Genomic DNA, 24,560 nt, shown 5'->3' on the forward strand with positions numbered 1-24,560 from the left:
CTCTTTTTTTTTTTTTTTTTGCTGTATCTCTACGGATTCCGTATTTTCTGTGCGGGGACGGGGGCCGTGGCGGCGAGCTTGCCGCGTGTCTGTCCATCCCTGGGCTCCGAGCGCCCAGCAGAGACAGGCCGTCTCCGTGCTCTTGACATTTCCAGAGAAAAAGAGACCCCGAGGTTTTAAAACATAAACAAGTAATACCTCCTTACTTTAGGGGGGAGAAAGGCTACTTAGGGAAGGAAGAGGGAGGAAGCGTGCCAGGCTCTGTGCCGCGCCGCCCCCCACCGTGCAGCAGGCGGGAAGGTCACGCTGGGAGACGACACGAGGGCTTGCTCCGAGGTGGCCTGGCCACCACAGGGGAATATTTGTGACACTGGCCCTCACCGTCAGGACGTTCCTCAGCCGCACAGAGGAAGGAAGGTCTGACCCCGACTCTAAGATGGGTGAACGCTGGGGACGGGCCGCCGAGGGGAAGAAGCCGGACGCGGGAGCGCAGATACCGTACGGCTCCGCTTCTGCTTTACTCCAGCACCGTCGAAGTCCAGAGACAGACCCTGGCAGGGCGGCTGCCACAGGCTGGACGCGGGAGGGGGCAAAGTTCCCACTCTGAAGTGGGTGCTGGGGCCAGGCAGTGGGGGCAGCTGCACAATGTTCTGAACGCAATAAGCACCACAGACCCGATGCCGTGTGTGTTTCACTATAATTTTTTTTAAAAAGCAGAAGGACCATAGCTCAATGGCACGGGGTCCTGAGAGGCCACACCGGGAACCCCTGGGCCTCAAGCAGGGAACGCAGGCCACCTCCGGGGACCGGGCAGGCCTGGAAGCCGTGGTGGCCTGCCAGCTTCCCGGCAGAACCAGTGTGGGCTTCTAGCCTCCGGAGCTGGGAGGCAACGCACTGCCGTTGAGTCAGCCCGCTGGTTTGCGGTCATACGTCATGGCTGCCCCAGGACATCAAGACATCCAGGAGTCTGGAGGCCGGGAAGATGCATGTGGGTTCCCATCCCTCTGCGTGTGGAGACACAGAGGGCGCCTGTCTGAGACAAGTTTGTGTGGACAGACAGAGGCCAGGCTGGCGGCCTGGGTCAGCCGTCAGCGGGGGCTCGCTTGGGCCCCACCATGGGCCCCGAGCTACCCCGCGTGCCACATTTCTGTCCCCCACCCCCACTGAAGCTGCTTTGAAGTGGTTTCCTTTCCCTGCAGCTGAAGAGCACGAGGACTGGAACAACGATCTCTTTCTCTGTGTTTAGCGTCAGAGGCGACATCCGCTCAGATGCCCCCTTCCGCAGCCTGGAAGGAGGAACGGACCTTGCGGTTCATCAGGGGTTGAAGTGGACGGTAGTTGTCCACCATGGACCGCTCTTCTTCACCCAGCGCAGAAGACAGGAGCGTGCGGAAGGCGGCCAGCTGTAACGGAGAGTAGCCAGAGTGGGCGGGGTGCAGGTGCGGTGTGACCCAGCTCCCACGTGGCCCTCCTGCCCTGCGCACACACGCTCGGCACCCCACCCCCACCCCAACAAGCTGAATCAGAGATGGCCGCGCATGGCCAGCACGAGGTGGTGGAGGGGACAGAAGAGGCATCAAAGCTTCCGCCTTGGTCTCCAACACCCTTGCCCTGGACAAGCCAGCTGCCATGTTGTGAGGACATCCAAGTGGCGCCTGCGGGAGGTGCTGAGGCCCCCAGCCGCCAGCCAGAATCAGCGTGCCGGCCACCGAGACGCCACCTTGACCACAAGCCTCCGGCCTGGCTCAAGCCTTCGGAGCCCCCCCAGACACATGACTGCAAGGTCAGGAGGGATCCCAAGCTGGACCCGCCCCATGTTCTGACCCCTGCAGCTCTGGGGGATGCCGGCGGTGACTGGGAGTCACCACACGGCCACAGGTACCGAACACCTGGAGCCCCGGTCAAGTGAGGACGTGTGGGAGGCGGCGACCACGGACTCGAGTCTCGCTGGAGGAGCTGCCAGTCCACTTCCGGTCACCTCGTTTGTCCTCAGGGTGCGCCTAGGAGCTAGGTTCGATGGCCCAGGGAGCTGGGGGCTGTGTGTGCACAGCGACCGCGGGGGGAGCGAGCCGGCGGCTGCCCCAGAGTCGCGGAGGGCATGGAGGACATCGGCTCCCGGTGCTCAGCCCACGGCGCACTGCACGGCTCGCTCAGGAAGCAGCGTCTCTCCACCGGCCCCCGGGGACAGTCCCACTCAGCACTGCTCTGTCATACGTGCTCCCGTCTTCAAAGGGTTAACTCCTGTTTGTCTCTCCCCCAGACGGCAGGGCAGCGCGGACACCACCCTCAGTGTCCGTCACTGCTGCTGCTGCTACCCGAGTCCAACCCCTGCGGCCGCCGTCCTGGGCACTCGAGGGGGCTCACAACAGGTGCACTGAGTGACAGGACGAGGCTGGGTGGCCCGGGGCCATTTCTCGACCAGCGACCTCCTTGTGTCCCTAACAGTCCTGCTGTGGGAGAAGACGGGATCATTCCGCCTTCCAGGGCAAACAGCGTCCTTCGGTGACTTTTGCCTGAGAGGATATTCGTGGCATCGTGAGGCCGGAGCCTCAGGAGGAAGACGCGCGACGGGCGGGGAAGGCCTGCCCTGCCCGGGGACGGTGGCCGCAGCGGCGAGCTCGCTGCGTGTGTGTCTGTCTTCCCCAGACTCTGAATGCCCAACGCAGACAGGCTGTCCCCGCACACTCGAGATTTCCAGAAAAAGGATACTCTAGGTTTTAAAAATGTAAGCAAGTGATCTCCTCCTACTTTGGCGGGCTGGGGCTGGGGGCACTCTTTGGAAAAGGAAGAGGAAGGGAATGAGAACCCCGCAAAGACCCTGGGGCAGCCAGCGTTGGCTTTCTGGTAAAGTCTGTTTGCGAGATCAGGGCTTTGCTCCGTGAGCTCGCGCTCCTCTCCCCGCACCGCCCATGGACCTCAGCCACCGGGACCTGCCGTGGCCAGCGGGAGGGCAGCGTGTGGGGTCTGCCGGTCTTCTGCATTTCTGTCATGCGCCATGGACTCCGTTCTGGGTACCCCTGGTCCAAGGAGCAGGGACACACTGAGCCCGACCCAAACCACCAACACCCGCCATCCACAGAAAACCCACAGACCCACAAGCAGGAAAAAGAGATGCTTGTTAGGAGCCGTTGGGTTTTGGGGTGATTTGTTAAGTAGCATTATTGTAGTAGCAGCTGACTGACCTAATCATTCTGGAATCTTCTCTCAACGTATAGAACTTAGTACAGCCTGTGCGAGGGACCTCAGAAACCTCGACCGTTGTACCGTCCCACGTAGGGGGACAAACTCGGAAATCTCTTCTCCTCCAACGGCCCACCTTCTTCCACGGCTTTGTAAAAGTCACGGACATTCTCCTTCCTCGGTTAATCTGTTCACCTGCAAACACCCATGAGGTCCCATGACGGGGACCCATATCCCGGGTCTAAGTCACTTCTGTTCTGGTAAAGTAGCCGTAGCCCGACACACACCAGAGCCAAGCCCCGACCCCGCACGGCGGTCTGTCGTCAGGGAGACTCGCAGAGCCTGAATTCGAAGCCACCGAAACCAGACCGAGCCCGAGCGCGCCGGTCCACCCAGCTCCTGTTTCCACAGGACCGTCCTCGCGGGGGGACATCCACACCGCGCCGGACGAGGAAACCCTGACCCCTGCTCGCAGCGTGTCCGCACGGCTTCAGTCCCGTCCCCACGCTGGTTTGGGCCCCGCTCACCTGGTCCTGAGCCACCTCGATGGGCCGCTTCTGGACGATCCAGGTGACCGACTCGCTGAGCGGAGGCGTGGTGAGCGAGCCCGGGTAGGTCCAGTAGTCCCGGCAGGCGGGCAGGAGGCAGGAGGGCTGGAAGGGGCCCACGGCGGCCCGCGCACCCTGCGGGACCAAGACCACGGGCGTCAGGTCTCAGGCAGCGACGGGGGCGGGGGCGGGGGGGGCAGGCGGGAGGGGGACCGTGCCCCGTCTTCATCCGGGCGACAAGGCCTTCACGGGCTGAGCTCGTTTCTGGGATAAAGACCGCAAGGCCACGGCTGTCACCCGTGGAAGCGGGAAGACGTGACCGCCCTCGGCCCGGCAGGGACGCCCGCCCGTCACATACTTACAGGTTCCTTTTCCAGACACGCTCGCGTACCTCCGGTGTGAAAATGTGTCATTTTTGGAAATGGTGGTAAAATAACGCACGTAACATGAAACCGACCATCCTAACCACATGTAAGCCTATGGTCCTGTGGCTCCGAGCACGTCCGCGTATACGAACACCAGCACCACTTGACTCCAGGACGTTCCCATCTTCCCAGGCAAACTGTCCCCATTAGACTGGACCCGACTCCTCCTGGGGCCTCCGTGAGTGGGATGCGCACGGTGTCAGTCCTGCTGTGACAGGCTGACCCCGCTCGCCGGGGCAGGTGTCCGCATAGCCTTCCTAATAATCCGCTGCATGGACGGACCGCGTTTTGCTTCTCCGCTCATCCCCAAAGAGAGACTTGTGTTACTTGTCCCTCTGGGCTATTGTGGGTGATGCCCTTGGGAACATGTCAAGACCTTACTTTTGGTTACTGGGGGGACATATCCAGAAGTGGACGCACTCGGTCCCACGGTCATTCTGTATTCAAGTTTTTGAGGAACCACCAGACTGTTTCCCATCGTGGCTGCCCCAGAAAATACTACGCTTCCTGGACAGTTGGTCTCTTTGAAGCAGGCTGCCCTGACCTTTATGCCAGGATTCTCCTCTGGACGCTGGTCTCAACTGCTGAGCGTCGCTCCCTGGGCTGCAGCCAAGTGGGGGCTCACGTCAGCACCTCTCCTGCGTGGCAGGCTCTGGTCAGGATCCGTGTCTACTGGCTTTCCGGCCTTCATCAAAGGATCGGGGAAAGCCGCTGCTCTGTGCTCCGGAGGGCATGGATGGGGCAGGACCTTCATTCATTCGCCACAGCTATGTGGTGTGCGCCCTACTCTATGTTAGGCACGGGGTGGGTGCGGGGCAGGATCAGACAGGACAAACTACCCACGTTCACGGGACTCACCTTTTACTGGAGAAAAGCAGATCGCACACAAAGTAAAATATCAGGTTGTTCCCACCATGGTAAGCGGGATGGAGTGGGGCTCTGGGATCAGAAATGCCTGGGGGTAGGGCTGTGTGTTAGGAGGGATGGTCCTCAATGCCTCATAGAGAAGGAGAAGTTTGAGTAAAGACTTGGAGGGGTGAAGGAGGAGGCCAGCGAGTTCCTGGGGGAAGGGCCTTCCGGGACTTGGGCAGAGGCAGTGCAAAGGCCCTGAGGCAGGGTGTGGCCTGAAGGGATTGCGGAATAACACAGAGGCCACCTGGCTGGAAGGAGTGAGTGAGAAACCAAAGCAGTAAAGAGGTGGGGGCCAGGGAGCCTGCAGGAGGGGACCCTCTTGCTTCTGCCCAGGACTAGGGGTCCCCTGAAGAAATCTGCCAACAGGGGCAGGAGTCCTGGGGCCGTGATCCGGAAGCCACTTAGCACAGTGCAGGACGAGGGAAGGGGAGCAGATGTAGGTTGTGTTCTCCAGCCGGAGGCTGCTGCTCAGTGTCGAAAGCATCTCTTGGGGTCCCTGGGGATGGCAGGCTCAGGGCAGTGGCCCCTACCGCTCTGCAAAGCCAGGGAGACAAAGGCCGAGGGGGCAGGCCTGGGACAACACTGCACTAGCCAGCGCCGAGGTCCCGGACCTGCAGACTGGGCCCGGGGCGGGACTGTAGGAGGGTCCAGGCACGGAGCAGACGTGCTCGTCCCCAGGGAAGGAGGCCTTCCTGCTGGTCCAGCCCCTCCCCTGCCTTTAGACACAGGAGTTGGGGCCCCAGAGGCCCGACTGTCCCCTAACTACCGACCCCCAGGTAGACACGCAGCCCTTAGGCGAGCGGCTGGCTGTGCGGTCGGGAGCCACGTCCCCCCACCCGCCCCCGCCCCCGCCGCCCGCGCCAGTCCGCGCACCGTGGGACTCCTTGTCTCGCTACTGCCCTGCGAACAGCCATATGGAAACATTCGCACAGCGCGGGACCCTCCCCTCCTAAGCTCCCCGTGCTCCGGCTCTCAGGGCGTTCGCAGATGGACGCCGGCAGCCATCCCCACGGTCAGGTCAGCGCAGCACAGCCCCGCACTCAGAAACGAACCCCAGGCCTGCCCCCGCCTCCCCCATCCACCCTGGCCTGCCCCCGACCCGCTTTCCATCCCCTCGGGTATGCCCGTCCCGGACACGCCCTACACAGAAAGAAATGCTCTGCGGCCTCGGGGGCCGGAATGTCACTGAGGGTCACGCCTTCGAGCTCCCGTGTGGGGTGGCGTGTCGGGACTCCCGGTCCCTGCGAGGCCGATGATGTCACCCTGCGTGCTATGGTGACACTGCGAGGGAAGGGGGTCACAGGAGAACTTGGGACGAGACCCGAGAAGTGCCGGGGTGGGGAGTGCTGAGGCGAATCCATGCCCTCCCCTTGCCCCCTGCAGGCCACAAGGGCCAAGCTTCAGACCCGCTGCCCGACGGGTCTCTACTCTGCTGAAGAGGAGCGTAGGGTACGCAGAACTGACCTTCCCAAAGCCATGTCATTGGTGGCAGCGCCCAGACGCTGCGGGAGCCTGTCCCACCCCCGTGCTGGCTGTCCCTCCTTCCCGGGGCCGCGGGAGTGGGGGTAGGGGCGACAGCTGGAGGCGGGGGCTGCGGCGTCCACCCACCGCCGCTTTCCACCAATTAGAACGTTGGGGGGATCCATGACGGCGTGTTTGTCAAGACCACAGAACGGTAGGCCACGGAGACGGAGTCTAACATGGCCCACGTGAAGAACGGCTCCAGGTGTTGGGGGCACCCCGCATGGGGCACAGAGAGGGGCCACTGAGTCTAACTGGGTCCCCACCCCCCAAACGCCCGTGAGGCCCAACGTCGAGCGTCAGGCCCAGAAGTGAGGCCCAGACGGTTCCCCCGTCACCCTCGCTGACACCCCTTCTCCCGTGCGGCTTTCCCAGACGGCCGTGGGGGACCAGACGCGCCCCAGAGCTTCCGTGGAAGGAGAACAGACCCCAGAGTCAACAGCCCCTTGCGGCCAGGTCCTTCCCTTCCCACCGAGAGGTGGAGGCCACGCCGTGGGGGAGGCGGGCGCATGGGGAAGACAGCCTCCGTTGACTCTGGCTGCGCACCAGCGGGGAAGGGCTGCTCCCGGCACCTTGACCTCGGGAAGTTCCTGCACCTGCGGACGGGGCAGCAGGGGGGGATCTGGTCTTGGTCCCTCGGGGCCAGCCCCGAGGTCAACATCAAGGGGAACACACCGCCCACATCAAACAGACCCCGCGAAGCCGCCGAGGAAGGGCTGGCCCCCGGCTTTCATCTGGAGCCGCTCGGGCCATTGTTGCGACAGGTCCGGGCCCATCCGTCCCCATCCAGGGACCCCCGGGACTCCTCGCGTCCCGGAATTCTTTTGTTCGGTACCAAACAAACAAACGAACGACATCTCTTTGGAATTTCATGTCCTTTCTCAGCTGCTGCCGGAGAAAAGCCACATTGTTGTCAGCTGAGCTCCGAGCACCACCGAGGGGCTGCAGGGGAGCCGACGCGCTCGCTGGGCAAGCGGGCCGGCGGGGGCAGCTTGCTCCCTTCCCGCGGCCGCCCTGTTCTCCCGGGTGGCAGGTGGCATGTGTGTGCGCACCCCTGGACGACGGTTGGGTATTTACTGCCGTCGGTTTTAAGACAGACATTATCCTGGTAGATGTCCTCAGTGCGGACAAGTGGAAAGATTCTTCCGAACTGATCCGTTGAAGGAAAAACGCTACGTAGTGAATAGTGCCCACGACAGGCGGACACGGCAGAAACCTTAAGACGCTGCCTGACAGGCTGGATTTGGGGAAGCTCAGACGGCGTCCAGCACCCCCTGTACTGAGGAGGGAGGGGCCCACGGGCGGCAGGGACTGAGCTCACTGGAGACACGCTGGAGGGAGCCCGGGGGTCCCAGCCGTAGGATGGGCCTCAGACCCGCCCTCGGCCAGACCCTTCCACCCAACCCATCTCTCGCCCTTGCGAACGAGCCATCCCTCTAGCGGACGCGCTCCTCCGGCGGTGCCGACCGCCCCTTACCTTAAGCTTTATTTCCGGCAAGACTCGCACCAGCTTCTGCAGCTCCTCGTGCCGGGCCCCCAGCTGCAGGGCACAGACGGGAAGGGCCGCTGCAGAAGGTGGCGGGCGGGCGGGCGGGCGAGCCCACTCCCCACGCCCCACTGCACGGGCGGGGGTGCCCTGCTTCACGGTTGGGGGGGAGCCCGGACGAAGTTACCTTTACAAACACGCCTATCACGGCCACGCCGTTCTCCCCCACTACGGCGTCTGTGTAATTGCGGTATTTCACCGAGTTCCAGTGAACTAAGTGCAGCTGGAGGGGAGGAGAAACGCAGGACGTCGGTCCTGATGGCCAGACCGCAGCTGCTCCTCCTTCCCCGGCCGGACCCGGCGCCCATTGCTCCCTTTACCGGTTTGACTGGATTCAGGCGTGTGGCCTGTCTGGGGCTCCCCAGCGAGAACCGCAGAAAATAAGGGTTTGGGCGCTTCCGGGGAAGGGGAAGGAGGCTCGGCTTCACGGGGGGACGTGGGACTTGGTGGCGGGAAGGTGTCCTCTCTCCCAGAAACCCGAGCGAGGCTGCCAGACCGGCTCCGGGACGCTCATTTAAATTTGAGTTTCGGATAAACGACACCTGATTTTTAATGTGACCAAGGCCAGCCGAATTGCTCTTCTCCCCATGTCCGTCATTCTCTCTGGAACCTCACCGAGGCCCCTGTTTTCCGTCCCTCCTCGGGTTTTGCCGAGCCCAAACTCGGCATCGGGATTGGTCCGCTGGCCACGATTTAAATGAGCGGCAGAGGACGGGCCGGGGAAGAGGGGAAGCCTAGTGCCGGGGCCTGCCCTGGGTTCCGTGTGACGTCCTCCCGAGGCCGAGCTTGGTTCAGACCAAAGAAGGGGCCCGGGTGTCTACACAGAGGTCCTTCTACGGGATGAGAGCTGGGCTAGAATGGCCACCCAAGCTCCACGTCCACACCAACAGTCCAGAAAGCCCACAGCCTGTCGTGGTCACCAAGACCCTCTCCATGCAGCTGCTCGGTTCCAGGGCTGGGGGGCCTTGCCAAGAGTGTGGGGTCCACGGGTACTCCAGTCGGGGCATTGGGCCTGGCTGCAGGCAGCTTCCTTCAGAGACCCCAGCTTCGAAGTGGATTTACCTTCGAAGCGCGGCGGGAAACGGACGCCCCCACATGGGCCAGAGGCCTGGCCAGAATGGGGCCGGCAGCCCCCGCTCGGCTCACTCAGGGAGAGCCGCCGGCGGGCCCAGGTTCCGGTCTTGCTCCCTCTGCAGCGACCTCTTCTGTTAAAGCCTCGTTCGGGGGGTCGGTGGGTGGACGGAGGGACGGGAGTGTGGAAAGAGGAGTGATCGAGTGAATGTGGCCGGTTGTTCACCATCGGATCTGGGGTGACGGCCTCACAGGGTCTCACTGAACAGTTCCTCCAGGGCCACTAAAATATGGGGGTGATTCCCCTGCTGCCCTGTCATAGCTACGAACACCAACTCCCAACATTTATCCCTACCGATTTTCCCTACAGAGTCCCATTTTGGAACGAGGCCAACGTCTCGTCCTTTCAAGAAGATGATCTCTGTTTGTAAGGATTTTCAGGTCTCCATCGAAGGCCCCAAGTGCCTCGAAGGACCAGAAGCTTCTAGTCCAGCACTGACCAGTACCCGGCACATGGCAGAGGGAGCGACTCCTGAATCCCAGGGACCGACCTTGGCACGTCACAGAGCCGCTTAGAACCTCGGTCTCTCCTTTTGTTAGACTAAAGTGTGAATGGTACCCTGGTCTTAGGACAGCTGTGTGACTGAAGCGTAGGGCGACCCACTGCTCCGGTCTGAGCCCCCAGAGTCCCGTGTCCGGGGAATGCTCCCCTCCTGGGCAACCAAGCCGGCCGGTCACCCTCCGCCCTCCACACGAGGCCGGGACGGAGAAAGCAGCCACGTAGCTGCGGCCAGCACATCTACCAACCTCTGCTGGGTACACGCGGCCGTCCACCGTGTGCTCCGAGCCTCGCTCGTCCGTCGCTCCCCAGTGGAAGTGGAACTGCTTCAGCCTGTAGTGGTTTTCCAAGGGGCCGCCGCAGATCCCTGGAAACGAGACCAGCGGGACTCGAGTGTTGGTGTGTCTCTGCGTTGGACTGGGTTTTGCGGGGAGCGCGTCTAACCACACGGGGGGGTCACACTCTGGAAAGACTGATGTCCTGCAGGAAGGACAAACCGAAAGGTGGGCCCCGTGGGAGGTGGGACTTGTCTGTGTTCACCTCGGTCCCTGTCCCCGGCCCCAGCGGGCAGAGCATGTGCAGAAGCCAGCGCTGCCACCAGGTGGCGGCAGGGACCCCATTCCCTGCGGGGCGGCCAGAAGCCGGAGGAAACCCTTTCCGAGACTCGCTGCAGTCCTAGAAGGTTTCCAGAATTTTCTTTAATCTAAAAAAATGATGTCTTTTGAATGAAAAAGGAGCAGCTGGAATTCCACCACCGAGGAATTCCGTAAACAAGTATATCCCGAGCGAAACGTTCACGAGAAGAAATTCTGAGACGGCTCACTGCCTTCCCCGTCAGCGCTGACCCGCAGGCGGCCCCCGCCCCATGGCGTCTCTCTATGACCAGCACTTACTGGTAGGCTCTCTTCTACGTCACCCTAAGTACCCGGCATGGCCTCCTGGAGAGCTGTCAGCAGACAGGAGCGTCCGTGATGGGGACCCTGGCTCTCCAGCGTCCCGAGCCCAGGGTGAGGCTGAGAATCCCACAGGCACGCCTGGCCTCGCCCTGGTCGCCCGTGGCTAGCAGATTTCCGTCAGTGCTGCTACCGACAGAATGGGGACTGCGATGTCCCTTGCTTTTAGCTGAGGGGAGCTCGGGGCCACGGGGCTGGGGGCCGGTCTGGAGCCCCGCACCCACCGGCAGACCCCAGGCCGGGGCACCCACACCGGCTCCTCTGTGTGACCACTGCTACTGACGGAGGCTGCTGGCTGGTGCGGTTTTCAGTCCTGTTTCGGCCATAAACGGTGTAAGTGACGAGGGAGCACGTGGCTGGCTGAAGACAAAGCAAAAGCTGGCACCTTGTGCCCCTCTCCATCCGCTCCCTCTCAGTCATACGTGTGACATTCCTCAGGCAGCCCTGACTGCCCTGAACAATAAGCAAATAGTTCACTTGCAGAGCTCACAATCCTGCAAGACAGGAGTCTCCCTTGGCTTACAAATGTCCTAAATCTCACTAACAAAGACGATTGATAGCAGGATTAGGACATCCCACCAAAAAGTCTCCCAACTATCTTGGTGTTAATGGCTGGTCTAAAGACAACATTGATCCAGCAGCAAGGGCAAGGCCTCCGGCAGGCCTGGGACATCCTGGCACCTGTAGGCCCTCTTTAGCATATGAAAACTCCCTTCCCCACACCTTCCCCAACCGCAGGGTACAAAACCTACCATCTCCCACAACCTTGGGCAGCAGCTCTTCCTGCCCACAGGTCCTGTGCCCGGTCTTTAATAAACCACCATTTTGCACCAAAGATGTCTCAAGAATTCTTTCTTGGTCATCGGCTCCGGACCTCAGCCCACCGAACCTCACCTAGGTTCTAGAACTTCATCATAAGGAGCAGAAAAGGCTGAATGGTAAAGTTGAAACCAGATTCAGTCCAGGATTCTGCTCGCCGCTTTACTCGAAAATGAGGGTTGTTGGTCTCGGGCCTCATCAGGTTCTCGTCTGGTCGCAGACTGCTACGGTTTCAGGAGGGGATCTACTCTCCTGGGCGCACACACGTGAGTTATACCTCCGTTATTAGAAATACACGGAGAGGGGCGCCTGGGTGGCTCAGTGGGTTAAAGCCTCTGCTTTCGGCTCAGGTCATGATCCCAGGGTCCTGGGATCGAGCCCCGCATCGGGCTCTCTGCTCCGCGAGAAGCCTGCTTCCTCCTCTCTCTGCCTGCCTCTCTGCTTACCTGTGATTTCTCTCTGTCAAATAAATAAATAAAATCTTTAAAAAAAAAGTTCATGAAAAAAAAAGAAATACACGGAGAGAAGCATATAAAAAACATCCTAAGTCCCAAAGCCTGAATCTCTCCGTGGCCACAGCATGAGAGCATGAAGGAGTCGCTCTGCGGTCCGGAAGGCCTCCCGGGGGCTTGGAATCACAAGGCTTTAATAGCGATTTTCTGTGGCTCAGATGACAAAGGGGGCTGATTTTTCTCCCCTGGAGGGGAGAGGAACTTGAGCCCACTGGCCTTTGCGGTTGTGTCACGCCGTAACTTAGCAGGAGAGGGCAGGCGGGCTGCTGGGCATCCCAGCAACAGGAGCTAGGACTTGAGCCCAGGTCCCACACCAAAACCCACCACACCTTTTCCACGCTGCCCTTCCAAGCAGAAAACACAGTCTCAGGAAATTACAGGACCCCGAAGCGGGGCCGTGGGAATCTTTCTGCTTGCTGGCGTCCGGCACCTTCTATCCGTGGTGTGATGGAGCTTCGTAGCACTGGCCAGCCAGAGACCTCATGCCCCCAGATGCACCCATTCGCGACCGTGAGGCAAGCCTGGGGGTGAGTGTGCGGCTCGTCCCAGCAACTTCCCTGCAGGAGGTGCCCCGGGCAGTAACACGCTTACCCGCGCAGGCTGACCTCGTCTTTTCCAGAACCAGAGTGCCAGACGGCAGGAACGATGCCTAGGCCTGCCTGGGCCTGTGGCTTACCCCTGCCTCACCTTCACTGTCTGAGCCTCAGCCTCCCCCACCTGGGCAGTAAGCGCAGGTGGTTAAACGGAGGTGGCGGCGGCACAGTGCCGGGCCGAGGGCTGTCATGGCGATGACGCTGGGGACTCAACGGTCACCAAACCCGCACGGACTCATGTCATCTGTTAAAAAATATTCCCAGCTGGAAGGTTCTTGTGGTCCCTTCCTGCTCAAGCACCTTAGAATGCTCTGTAGGCTCACGTATAAGGTCCCTGAACGCGTGATACTAACTGGACGCGGCTTCGGTCCACCCTAGCTGGACACCTGCTAGAGCCCCGCCGACAGCGCCCTTGCGGAAGAATCTCCCAGGTTGTCCACACCCAAGCCGGGGTGGGAAGCCACGGGACGGGAGGGGCTTGTGGGTGCGCCTTCTACTCCTTCTTTGGTAGGTGGAGAGCTACAAGGTCAGGAGCCTTTTCCAAGGTCACCCCCCTGCACAGCACAGGACTGGAGCCCATGGACACGGCCCCACGCTCTCCCCACCGTGAAGCTGCCCTCAGAACTCCTCGCCGACTCTGACGCAGTGTCCCAGCAGCCCGAGTCCTGCCCATCTGCTTCCGCAGGAGAATGAAGTGTGGAAGGCCGCCCTCTGGCCCCCGGGGCTCTGGCCCACCTCGGCAAAGAGGGTTCCCGTTTGCTGGGGCCTCTACCAATTTGTGGTAGAAAACCTCCCCCAGGACAGAACTGTGACGATCCCATCTCCGATCCCCATCCCGGGCACGTCCGTCTGCGGTCCGCCGTCATCGCCATCGCCGCGGGCCTGCTGGTGACCGCACAGGACCCCTTCCCGGGGACCCCTCTGTTCACGCCTCCTGCAGGCGCCTGGCCCAGCACCGTGGTCTGTCTCCAGGGCAGAAGCAGACGTCAGCGGTGCTCCCGGGTGTGCGGTGGGCACTGATCTCGCTGGCGAAGGCTCATGAACTTCTCTGCTCTCAGGAGCCAGGCCCGGGGGGAATCTCTTGGCACTGGGGGGTGGTGACCAGCGGTCATTTAGGGGATCAAAGGCTGTTATTGGCCCCACTTTACAAGTGACTTAAAATCCACTTTGAGGGGCTCCTAGGGGGCTCAGTGGGTCAAGCGTCTGCCTTCGGCTCAGGTCATGATCCTGGGATGGAGCCCGGCATCGGGCTCCCTGCTCAGTGGGGAGCCTGCTTCTCCCTCTCCCACTCCCCCTGCTTGTTCTCTCTCTCTGTCAAATAAATAAGCAAACTCTTTAAAGAGAAAATTGGAAAAGCATCCACTTGGATGTGGGGAGCGCTTTAGTGCCTCACGCCTTACTTGCCCGCTCCTGTCCCTGAGAGTGACCCTCGGGGGGCTGCCCACATGTCAGGAGGGGGCCTTTCTCCCGTGGCCAGTTGAGTGAGGGTCACGCAAGCACCTGGAGTCGGGGTCCTAGAGCGAGAGCAGGGAGATGCAGCGGGGCGGGGCTGCCTCTCGGGGCTGCCTCTCGGCCCTCTCCGTGCTCCCTCTAGTGGAGGCAGCGCCTCCCGGGGCAGCTTTCCTGTCCGGTGAAGGGCAGTGCGTCACCCCAGGGGTAACTCAGCGGGCAGGGTGCCACGCGCTCCCCAGGACCCTCTTTAAATCCTCCCTAGCCTGTTCCGATCCGATCTCCGCCTCCCAGAGGAGGGGACTGAGGGTCAGAGAGCTCAGGGGACGCGTTCGTGCTGACGTCAGACCTCACGGCTTCTCTCCCTCCTCTCTGCCACACACCTCTGCCCCAGTGGGACCCTCACCCCACCTTCAGCAGTAACCGACCTCGGGGCAGAGACGCAGTGCAGGCCCCGCCCCCACCGGAGACCGGGCTGGCGTGTGGGGACGCCCCCGCCCGTGCCCTGCACTCCCCTTCGCAGGAGGACGGGGCCTGCACGGGACGGACGCCTCAGCTCCCCGGCCTCAGGCTCTGCCCTGCGAGGCCCCAGCCCGCACGGCCGGCCGCCAGCCCGGCGCAGGGTGTGGAAACAGCCCTGGGCTGAGCGTCGGGTGAGGGTGTCCCTGTCCCTGAGTGGGAACAGTTTCCGATTCTTGGGGTACTTGGGAGGACGGAATGAGATAAAACCCGCACCCAGTCAGCACACGGTTGGCCGACCCCATCCGGCGGGGGTGACTGTGGCGACACCCTGAGGGGAGGGTCGCCCTGTGGGGCTGGGGCAAGGGCGCTCCCCAGGTCAGGCAGTGTGTGCGTGGGGAGGGGTGTCCGACGGTGGACGCTGCCTTTCCCGGGTTCCCCCCTCGCTGCCTCCCCTTCTGGGAAGCTCTCCGTCCTGCGGCCCCTGCGCCAGCCCCTCCTCCCTGGCCCTCAGCGCCACCTCCCCCCCATCTCTCGTTCCTTGGAAGGCTCCGCGGTCTCTGCCTCTGTTCTTCAGCAGCGCTGGCCTGGCCAGCACTAATCTCCAAGCACTCGCCCGCTGGAGACAGTGCTGGAACCTTCCGCGCCGACGGAAAATGTCTGGGCCTCCTGGTTGTGTTTGGCTCTGGGTTTCTGGCAGTAGCTGTCGGAGGGACCCGGCCCGAGCGATCCCGGACTCTGCAGTGTTAATTCTCCACGTTGTACGTTCCCCACTCCCGAGGCGCTTCCTTCCGTCTGTCCAGGGGTTTGGCGGGGTGGGTTGTGGGCGCATCTCCCGTCTCCTGATTCTCAGCTTCTTCCTGCGTGTGTTTTGGCGCGGTCCGTTGTTCAGGTGCTTTTTAAATTTTCTTTGCTCCTGGCAGTCCCCAATTTCCAGCGGAGGTGAGCGAAGGCAGGAGGTGTGGAAGTCGGGGTGGGGGGCTGGGAATCGAGCCTGGGACAGGGGAGTGGGGCCTGGGAACTCGAGTAGGAGAAGGAAAAGAGGAAACTGGGCTTTTGGGAGAATGACAAGTAAAGTAAAACCAGATCGGCCTGGGTGGACGTGAGCCACAGGGGGGGTTATCTAGTAATTTATATGGCCAGGGAGAGACACCCAGATAATTCTTTCGGTCTGTGGCTGGGCGGGTTGGGAGGGTGGGTCCTTTGAACCAGATTGAGAAGGTGGTGGAGAAGCCAAAAAGTGGGGGTCAGGGCCAGGTCACCACACAGGCCTGGCTGCATCAGGCCCGGAAGTCGTGGGACTCCGAAAGGCCCCCTGCGTCCGGGGAGGGCCCTCAGGGTCGGCAGCGGCACGTCAGGCCCAGTGGCGAGAGTGTGGAGTGCGCCTCCCCGCCCCGACCACCCCCACTTCTGGGCACACAGCACCTGGCTCCCCGGCGGGCTCGTCCTCACTCACTCGCCGTGAGGGCTTCAGCGGCCACACTGGGCTTGGAGGATCAGCCCTGGGGCCGGAGCCACACAGCTGTGGGGGCGGAGGCCCGGCCTCCCCCAACCACTCGGGTGGAAGGGAACCAGAGCAGCGGGAGTCCGGGCGCTCGGCTTTGGGCGTCCCCAGCCTGGGAGGACCCCACCGCGGCGAGGCAGAGCCCATGGGGAGCTTCCCGACTTCCATTCTGTTCCTTCATTCCTTCAGGGGTCGTCGCCCCGCCACCCGGTCCCGCCACCCGACCCGGACACACCCAGGACTTCTCAGGATCTGAGCCCAGGAATGGCTCTCTCCTTGGCTCCTGCCAGCCTGAGCGGAGTTTCCGAAACCCCAAAAGATGTCGTGCCCTGTTCAGAGGATGCCGCCCTCGGGATCCGACCGTGCTGGGAGCTGGAAGCCGGCCGAGTGGGGGTGTTTATGCCCGGGAAAGGGGCAAAGACTACAAAGGGTTTCCGGCCGCTCCCCAAGTCCTGGAAGGCCGGTTGCCGGACATCGACCGGTGTTTGCAGAGCCCGTTTGAAGGGTCAGGCCCATGTGGGAGTTTCCGCACACCGAGCTCTGACTGTCCCCTCTGGGCTCTGTCTGCCTCTGCCTCGCACTGGGGCAGACGGCACCGGACGAGCTCCGGTCCCCGACACGTGTATCCTTCCCAATTCCTCTCTCTCACGCAGCCACTGTTTGGGGCCGTCTGGATCAGGGCTGCTGGGAACAAGGGCCAGAAGCATTCGTTAAACTGACCTAAGCAAAAAGGAGAGATTTATTGGTGCGGGGGCTGGTCCGCCTGAGGCACAGCTGCTTTGAGAGGCTCCAGCGGTGGTTTCGGCTTCTCTCCACCTCTTGGCTTTGCGCTCTCTGAAGACCAGGGGCCCCGGCGTGCAGCTGAGCGTGGCACATCCCCGGCAGGAAGGGATCCTCTTCCAGCATCTCCCAGGAGAATTCTGGCGCTCAGTGGTCTGACAGGAGTTGCACGCCCGCCCCTGGACGGATCCCTGAAGCAGAGGCGGCTGCGCGGACGGGCCATGCCCAAGTCGATGAACTATACTCCGTGTGAAAATTCAAGAGGGGGAAACTCTTAACCCAGAGGAGGCTTGGATTTGTGATTTTAGGGATAATTATGATCTGTAATAGTGTTCTCTGCCAGCCTCATATCTGACCCTGATCTCCCAAAGGACACAGGAACGTCCAGAGTCCAAGACACCCATGCGGTGAGACGCCCTTACAACATCAGAGCAACAGATTCACCCTTGACCGGCACACACACGTCCCGAGAGTCGGGTGTGGGCTGCTGGTTGCTGGCTGAGGGATGGCAGTCCCAGTGTCCCGTTGGGGGGCATTCACTGGACATGGACTTGGCTGGGACCCTGAGCTGGCTGCTGGCTCTCTGGGGACCTGACCAGGAGCCCAGAACCTTCTCGCCAGGCGCTAACCTCTCCTTCCTTCACGCGGGGTCAGCTTCACGCCTGGTCTCTGTGGATGCTGGATACAGACTTCCCCCCAGAGGCTCGTGCTCCTAAAATTGCCTTCTTTGGAGGACAGAGAATCCCGTCTCGAGGGCTCGGTGGCCTTCGGCCATGAGAATCTCTGAGCGGCATTTCTCTTAATCTGTGAAACGGGAGCAAACAGCCGTGGGAAGGAGCTCACGTTGGTACGAGCAAAGCACAGGCAAGGAGAAGGGGCCGGGGAAGGCGGACGTGGGGCGGGGACGCGAGCTTTCCACGCGCAGGAACGCGGCTCGCGCCGACCCTCCACACACCGCTCTTCCCTCAGCCTGTGTCACCCCTTGAAGGCAGTGAGGACACTGAGCCTCTCCACTGTGGGTCTGTCGGGGCCACACTGTCCTTCACCCGAGGGAGGCGAGCCTTCCCCTTCCAGCAACAGCATCGCGGTGTCCGCGGGGACCCCCACTTCCCCCAGCGTCCCGGCGCTCTGGGTCTTGGGCACGCAGGTCAGCATTCCAGGGGCTCCCCTGACCGAGGGCGGCATGAGTGCCTCGCTCAGCCGCCAGACCCTTTCCCTGGGAGTGGGAGCGACTCTGTCAAATCAATGTCTCTTAGCACACGCAGAAGTCCAAGCCTTCACAGCTTTTCTATTTTGTGACTTAAAGGAAAATAAATCTGCTCTACAGGTATCAGAAAGACCCATAACTACGCATAATAATCCTAGAAGAGTGTGAGCTCTGTAGTAACTCGTCCCCAACAGCATCCGTTTTTCTCTAAGTCATTAGTATATTCCCATGACTATTAAGCACACAATGAAAGTTCAGGAACTGGAGTGCCTGGGGGCTCAGATGCTTAAGCTTCTGCCTTTGGCTTGGGTCATGATTCCGGGGTCTTGGGATTGAGTCCCACGTCGGGCTCCCAGCTCAGTGGGGAGCCTGCTTCTCCCTCTGCCTCTCTCTCTCTCTCTGTTGGTCATGAATAAATAAATAAAATCTTTGAAGGGCGCCTGGGTGGCTCAGTAGGTTAAGCCTCTGCCTTTGGCTCAGGTCATGATCTCAGGGTCCTGGGATCGAGCCCGGCATCAGTCTCTCTGCTCAGCGGGGAGCCTGCTTCCTCCTCTCTCTCTCTGCCTGCTTCTCTGCCTACTTGTGATCTCTGTCAAATAAATAAATAAAATCTTTTAAAAAAAGTTCAGGACCTATTACTACTCATTTTTTTTTTTTTTGAGGGAGCGCGGTAGGGAAGCGGCCGAGGGTGAGAGAACCCCCAGCAGACTCGCCGCTGAGCGGTAGCCAGAGAGCCTGGAGCAGGCAGCTCTAGCTCCGGACCCTGAGATGGGGACCTGGGCTGGGATAAAGAGCTGACGCGCCGCCGGTCGAGCCGCCCAGGCCGCCCCAGGACCTGGGATTCTTCATTCAGTCTTTTAAAGTTGCTGCATAAAATTTTAAAAAAATGATCCAAAGCCCATTAAACCTGAAAGTCCGATTTTAGTTTGCTCCTTGGGAATTTGAGCTTGGCACAGACCGACACGGGCCGGAAGACAAGCCGGCACACGGAGCAGACAGGGTCGTGCCCCCGGCCGGCTGCCGTGCTCGCGGTGCTCCCGGCACGCGGCCTGCCCCTTCTCCTTCAGCCCGTCTCGTGCCTCCAGAAGTGCCTCCCTGTAAGTGTCGGCCGGCGCTGGCATTCTGGTCCCCGGCACTCAGCAAGCCATGTGCCATGCAGGAAGCGTCACGGGGGTCCCCGCAAGCAGCTCCAGGCACACAGGCCGCCGCTCCCTTCTTGCCTGGAGGAGCAGAGGGGTCACCTGGAAAGGTGGGCCCCGATGTCTGAGAAGCGCCTCGCAGGGCCCGGCCCAGGCCATTCCTGTGCATCCAGCCGGGCCTCCGCCCGTCGTCCAGCCCCTCCCCAGCAAGGCTGGTGTGCGGCCTACGCGTGGTTCCGGGGGCCCGATGTGGGCGCTGTGCAGGCTCAGGCGTCTCCCGGGCTGAGTGACCCAGAATCTCGAGGCGTCCAAGCCCAGGTGTGGCGACAGAGCCAGGACACAGGGCGGGGCGGACCTGCCCCTGACTTTGGTGGAGGCACGCTGGGGCCTGTGTTCGGAGATGCCACATCGGCTCCACGGTCCTGCTGCAGACCATGGAGGAAGCAGCCAGAGCAGGTGGTGGCAGCCCACCTTGGGAGCTGGTCCACGCGACGCTGTGCGAGGCCGAGTGCTTCCCTGCGGCGGTCTCACTTGTCCCCCGACAGCCGTGGAGGCGGGCGCGTTGCTCTCCAGCTCCAGGGGAAGAACTGGGGGCTCGCTCGCTTCGCTAACTCCCCGCTCGGGTTCACCTATCAGCGGGCTGAGTGCCCGCGACGCTTCCTATGAAACAGTCGTCCTGCCCTCGCACGGCTCACGTCCTCGCCGGGCAGTGGGTCCCAGAGTCCGATGACGGGGCTTGCGGGAGCGGATGGGCGGAGGGCTGGCCCAGCGAGGACCTGGGACTGAGTGGTGTTTGGGGGTCCCCAGGTGCGGAGGCTCCCTGGAAGCCCTCCCAGGACGCCGCACACAGCTGCCCACGGGGCTGGGGTAATCACGGGGAAATGACACTAGTCTCGGAGAGAACTCGAGCCCCCTCGGGGCCTCTCTGCGGAGTCACGGGGGACACGTGGACCACCCCCTGCCCAGTAACGAGCTGTGATGTCACGTGTGAAGTAATGCCCTCTGGGGACGCCCAGAAAACCCTCGGTGGGATGGTCTCACGGAGGATGCCTCTGCCATTGTGTTGTGGACGCCGATCCCCGCTCCCGGAAAAAGGACAGACGCTCGGCCTGCGCAGGGCTCAGGGGGTATCGGCATGTGCTGAGGGAACCCCAGACGCAGTCCAGCAGCAGCCCAGATACAAATGCCTTCCCAGCCCCGACAGAGCCCCTGTCCTACCCCCGGTATGCTGGGGAGCCCGTGAGGGCAGGGTCCACATGAAGCCCTTGGCGGGGTGCTGAGATCGGCAGGCGGTTGGAGACTCCTGGGGCCGCCCTCAGGGCCTCCCTGTCTCCCCGCCCCAGCCCTCCCCTCCCCTCCCCTGCTACAGTGCCCTGCGCTCCTCCCCGCCATCCCCCCGCCCCAGCAGCCGGCAGTCCGTGAGACAAAAGCCGGGAAGCCGGGAGGGTACCAGGCCTCGTCGTCGGCACAATTTTCTTCTACCTCTGCCTTTAGGCTCCAGGGCCGCTTCCCCTCTCCCTCCCGCCCGGACCTGCCCATTATTGCTGTGATGTGCCATGTTCTATGTCTCTATGGGCCTCTCCTTTCTTCCTGACCGGCCCCTGGAATGTCCGGCGAACGTCAGGGGTGGGCATCCTAACCCTGACCCTGAGCACCGTCTCCCCGTCCGGCAACGCTGAGACACCTCTGCTCCTTGCCCCCCAAACACTGTGCATAAGCAAAGCCCCGGGCCCCTTCCCCGCCCAGCATAGCGCCGCTCTCGGGCTGGGACAGGAGAAGAGGAAGGTCCCCCAACCCCACCTCCTCCCCTGCCCCAGGCTCACCTGATTCCTCGGCCGAGTCGTCGAATTCCACCTGGAAGAAGTAGCCGGTGTTCCAGACGTGCAGGCAGCTGGCCGCGGCGTACGACACCCTGAGGGGCTGCAGCTGCGGGTCGTAGACGCTGTCCCTCCAGTGGATGTTGACAGGGGACTGCCGGGTGCCTCCGGGCACAGAGGCCGGGCCCTTCCAGAGGGGGTGCCCTGGGGCGGAGAGAAGGAAGGGCAGGCCTTGCTGAGACCTCGGAATTATTAACCCCACAGGGGAGGCAGTGACCCTTACAGACGAGCCCCTAGGGGGGACAGCCGTCTGGAACTGGACCGACATGGAGCCCAGGGGCCACCGGGCCACCCAACAGCTCTGCCCACACGTGTGGTGCCTGGATCCAACTCTGCTCCGACCATCCGTCAGCACTGACTTCCTGGCGCTGCGCTGGTCTGGTTTTAATTCACGGTCATGGTCACAACAAGTCCGTGCCCGCCCACTGGGCAGAGCCGTGGCCATCTGCCGTGCGGGCCATCTCGGGGCCTAGGAACCAGGGTTCACCAGACCTTGGAGACCCAGCCTGGTCTCCGCCAGCCTCCTGCTCACCACGGACACGTGGAGGACGACAACCTAGACTTTTGTCCCAGCTGCGTCCTGCTGTAACTCAGTGTCACAGCAGCAGCCCGGGGTTGTCCATGGTTGGTTCTCTCCTCAAAGGCCCCTGAGCCGGCACAGGTCCTGACTGCGTCATGTCCATGGTACAACCCCGTGAACCTCCCTAGTTTCCGTCCCTTCGACAGGGAGGCTGGCGTGGAGCTGGGCTGCACGCAGACCTCGCCGGCGGCTGGACGTCACAGATGTGGCCCACATGTGACCTGCGTCTCTCCGGAGACCGACAAAGGTGTCTGGTTGGGAGGAAGCCGAAGATTCTCCCTCTGCCCCATAGTCGGTCACCTCTGGGCCCTGAGAGCCCAATGTCCCTCACGGTGCCTACGTCATCGACTCCGTGCCCTCCGGCCTTGCGGGTGCTGGATCGTCTCCCGTCCCCGCTGGAAGGGGAGTGTGGTGCAGTCGTTTTGAGAGAGTACCTGCCGCCCGTGGCTTCACTACAAGTCTACGTGACAGCTGTTCCGCTCTGTGAGAAGTCGTGTTGTTTATCTCGAACTGGGTCAGTGTGAACTTGCCGTGGACGTGTGTTTAGGAGTGTCTGTAACGTTCGATGCCGTCTGCGCTTTCGCGCACCTGCCGGGGGGCCTGGAGCGGATCCTTGCAGAGAAGGGAGACCCCAAGTTTGTTTGGGAACAAACTTGTTTTTTGTCCCCCGGGGAAATGCGCTGCAAACCCCAGTACACAAAACACTAGACCGGAAGCGTCAGTGACCGAGGAAGCCCCGTCTCCGTTTGGCAGGACGTACTCGCGCATCGTGGACTCTGGAGTAAAACCTTGGACGCCTGGAAGTAGCCCAGAGGCCAGGGCGTGGGCGGACTTAGACGGAACGTCACTGTGTCCTACATGCGTGTGTGAGGACATGTGAGAATGTGGTTGGTAGTAGTTAAAAATTGGGTGCCACCTGAGGTCCCCCAACAGGGTGGCACGGGGCCAGCATCAGCAAGGTGCCTGGCGCGGTTCTGAGCCCCGCACGCCCGACCTCAGGTCTGCGTCCAACAGCTCTGCGAGAGAAGTGCTGGGATGGCCCACCTCTTACAGGCCACGCGACCGGGGCTCAGAGAGGTTAAGAGGCTGCCGAGGGGCACACAGCTGGATTCAGGTCTAGGTGGCCTGATGCCCTTCCCGGTCGAAGCACGTAGTAGAGCGGGGCTGGGTGCCGACGGGCAATGGTGCAGGTGTCCCCGGAGGAGACTGGAGGAAGCCAAGGGGCTGACCAACGTGCACAGAGGGGTCACTTTTTGTTTTTTTGAGAAGTCTTGTGAACGTGCAGACCCGTTCTAGGAGCACCGAGGAAGGCACCAGAAGGCTGAGCTCTCAAGGAGACGGAGCAGTGGCCTCTGGGACTTGGGGTCGGAGGGGGCGCAGGTGGGAGGGCCTTCCTGTACCGTTTGAAATTTACAGGTGGGTCTAGGGCGGGGCACCGGGGTCTTCATTTCCGGCAAGTTCCCAGGGGGTGACGCCACTGCCCGTCCGGGGACCCGCTCTGAGTGAGTCTCCGTCATGTTCACTGAGAGCCTGGTGTGTGGCAGGCTTTCTACACCTGTCGTGCGGTCTTCACGTAACCCCGTGCGACGCTTAGTCTGCCCTCTCACAGGCGTGGGGACTGGGGCTCAGCGCAGCCTCTGTCCCCGCTCTCACCTCTGCCAGTCACTTGTCCCGAGCGCCCACACTCGGGAGCCTCTGGCTCCGAAGCCCTTTCAACCGTCCAACTCGGAAAGCGCTGGTATTTCAGAAGTGACCTTCGGCAGTGACCTTACCGCTAGCTCTTTTTTTTTTTTTTTTTCTTGATGGGGGTTGGGGGGGATATCTGAGACCCAGAAAGGGAGCAGCATGAGTCCAAGGTCCCAGGGCGTTAAGGACGGGTGCCTCCAGGGTGCAGCCGACGGAAGCTGACTGTGGACCGAGCGGGTTCCATGATCTGTTTACGGTGTTGTTGTCGAAAACGGTCTCTGCCAGATGGGTTTTGGAGTGGGGGTGGGGCTGGATGTTCCTAACAACAGCTCAATTTGGGGGGCGCTTCCTACCTGTCTTCTTCTGAGACTCTCACCCTCTTGATCGCCCCAGGGAGCTGCGGTGAAGGGAACTGCCCAAGGTCGCCCATAGGAGAGGAGACTGCGAACCTGAGCCCGAGCGGTCCGGTCCGATGGCCTCCCGCTCTGGAAGACACCACAGCATCAGCCGAACGTCAGGCCACATCCGGGGAAACCCCAGGATCTACTTACAAGCGTCGCTCCGGTTCCTCTGTGCGCAGGGACCCTGGGAGCAGCATCGCTCTGGCCTTCGCGGATGATCGCGGGGGGCCCCCCACAGCTGCGTGACCGAGGCGGAGAAACCAGAGGCGTTCCGAAGGCTCCTGCCCAATACCAGGGTCCCTAGCATACTGGGTCTGCTCTCCCACGGACCCCAGTAAAAAGAGGTGATTCTCCTACTCTCTGGGCTTGCTCGGATCAGGACAGCCGTGTGATGGGGTCGGCCCACGTCTTTGTGTAGAAACTCACCCAACCCCCGCAACCCGGACGGTTAAATTTCAACCCACGCTTGGCCCAGCATCCTGGGTGACGTTCAGTGTGGCTTAGGGGTGGGTGCTCTGGGGCAAGCGGCCTTCGCCGTGGCCGCCCCCGAGCTCACTGAGCTTTGATCTGGTAAACAGCAGAGCGTTCCAGGGGTTTAGGAGAACAGTGCGGGGAGCTGGTGCCCGCACCGGGAAGAAGGCGAGAGGCACACAGCAGAGAGAGAGCGGAGGGCCTGTTCTTGGGGGCCCACTCTGGGGTGGCTTCGTTCATTCGTTCATTGACTTCTGTCTCAGGCTCCTCGTCTGTGAGGCCACACTGTGACGTCGTCAGGGTTCAAGGCCCCGATGCCAGGGAACCACTTAGGATAGAGCATTTCTGTCACGGTGCCTTGAGCCCCG

The 24,560-nt window shown here is 61.8% G+C and overlaps 1 protein-coding gene across 5 annotated transcripts; it reads right to left on the bottom strand.

The window, feature by feature from the left end:
- Nucleotides 1-680: 680 nt before the first annotated feature.
- On the bottom strand, nt 681-24,143 carry CA5A (carbonic anhydrase 5A). Of its 5 annotated transcripts, none has more exons than XM_059382233.1 (8): nt 23,872-24,135; nt 21,001-21,198; nt 10,011-10,129; nt 8,260-8,355; nt 8,064-8,126; nt 3,708-3,863; nt 1,305-1,403; nt 681-1,004 (listed from the first exon to the last, which is right to left on the bottom strand). In XM_059382233.1, exons 1-8 carry the CDS (start codon nt 24,026-24,028, stop codon nt 951-953), a joined length of 942 nt encoding a protein of 313 aa, XP_059238216.1. In that variant the 5' UTR covers nt 24,029-24,135; the 3' UTR covers nt 681-950. The 5 variants fall into 5 exon arrangements, 4 of the variants coding, with proteins under 4 accessions (XP_059238216.1, XP_059238218.1, XP_059238219.1 ...); XR_009400773.1 differs by lacking the exon at nt 681-1,004 and adding an exon at nt 3,183-3,375 and having other exon boundaries at nt 1,316-1,403; XM_059382235.1 differs by lacking the exon at nt 8,260-8,355 and having other exon boundaries at nt 23,872-24,136.
- Nucleotides 24,144-24,560: the final 417 nt, after the last annotated feature.

This window comes from Mustela nigripes, chromosome 17, assembly GCF_022355385.1.
Source record: "Mustela nigripes isolate SB6536 chromosome 17, MUSNIG.SB6536, whole genome shotgun sequence".
NCBI lineage: Eukaryota > Metazoa > Chordata > Mammalia > Carnivora > Mustelidae > Mustela > Mustela nigripes.

Bases quoted from the DNA above. Each gene is read 5' to 3' on its own strand.
- CA5A (XM_059382233.1), bottom strand. From the start codon at position 24,028: ATGCTAGGGACCCTGGTATTGGGCAGGAGCCTTCGGAACGCCTCTGGT. The intron at 8,356-10,010 runs GTTGGTAGATGT...CCTCCCCTCCAG, and splicing joins GCCGCGTGTACCCAGCAGAG to CTGCACTTAGTTCACTGGAA. The intron at 3,864-8,063 runs GTAAGGGGCGGT...TTGGTCCCGCAG, and splicing joins TGCCGGAAATAAAGCTTAAG to GGTGCGCGGGCCGCCGTGGG.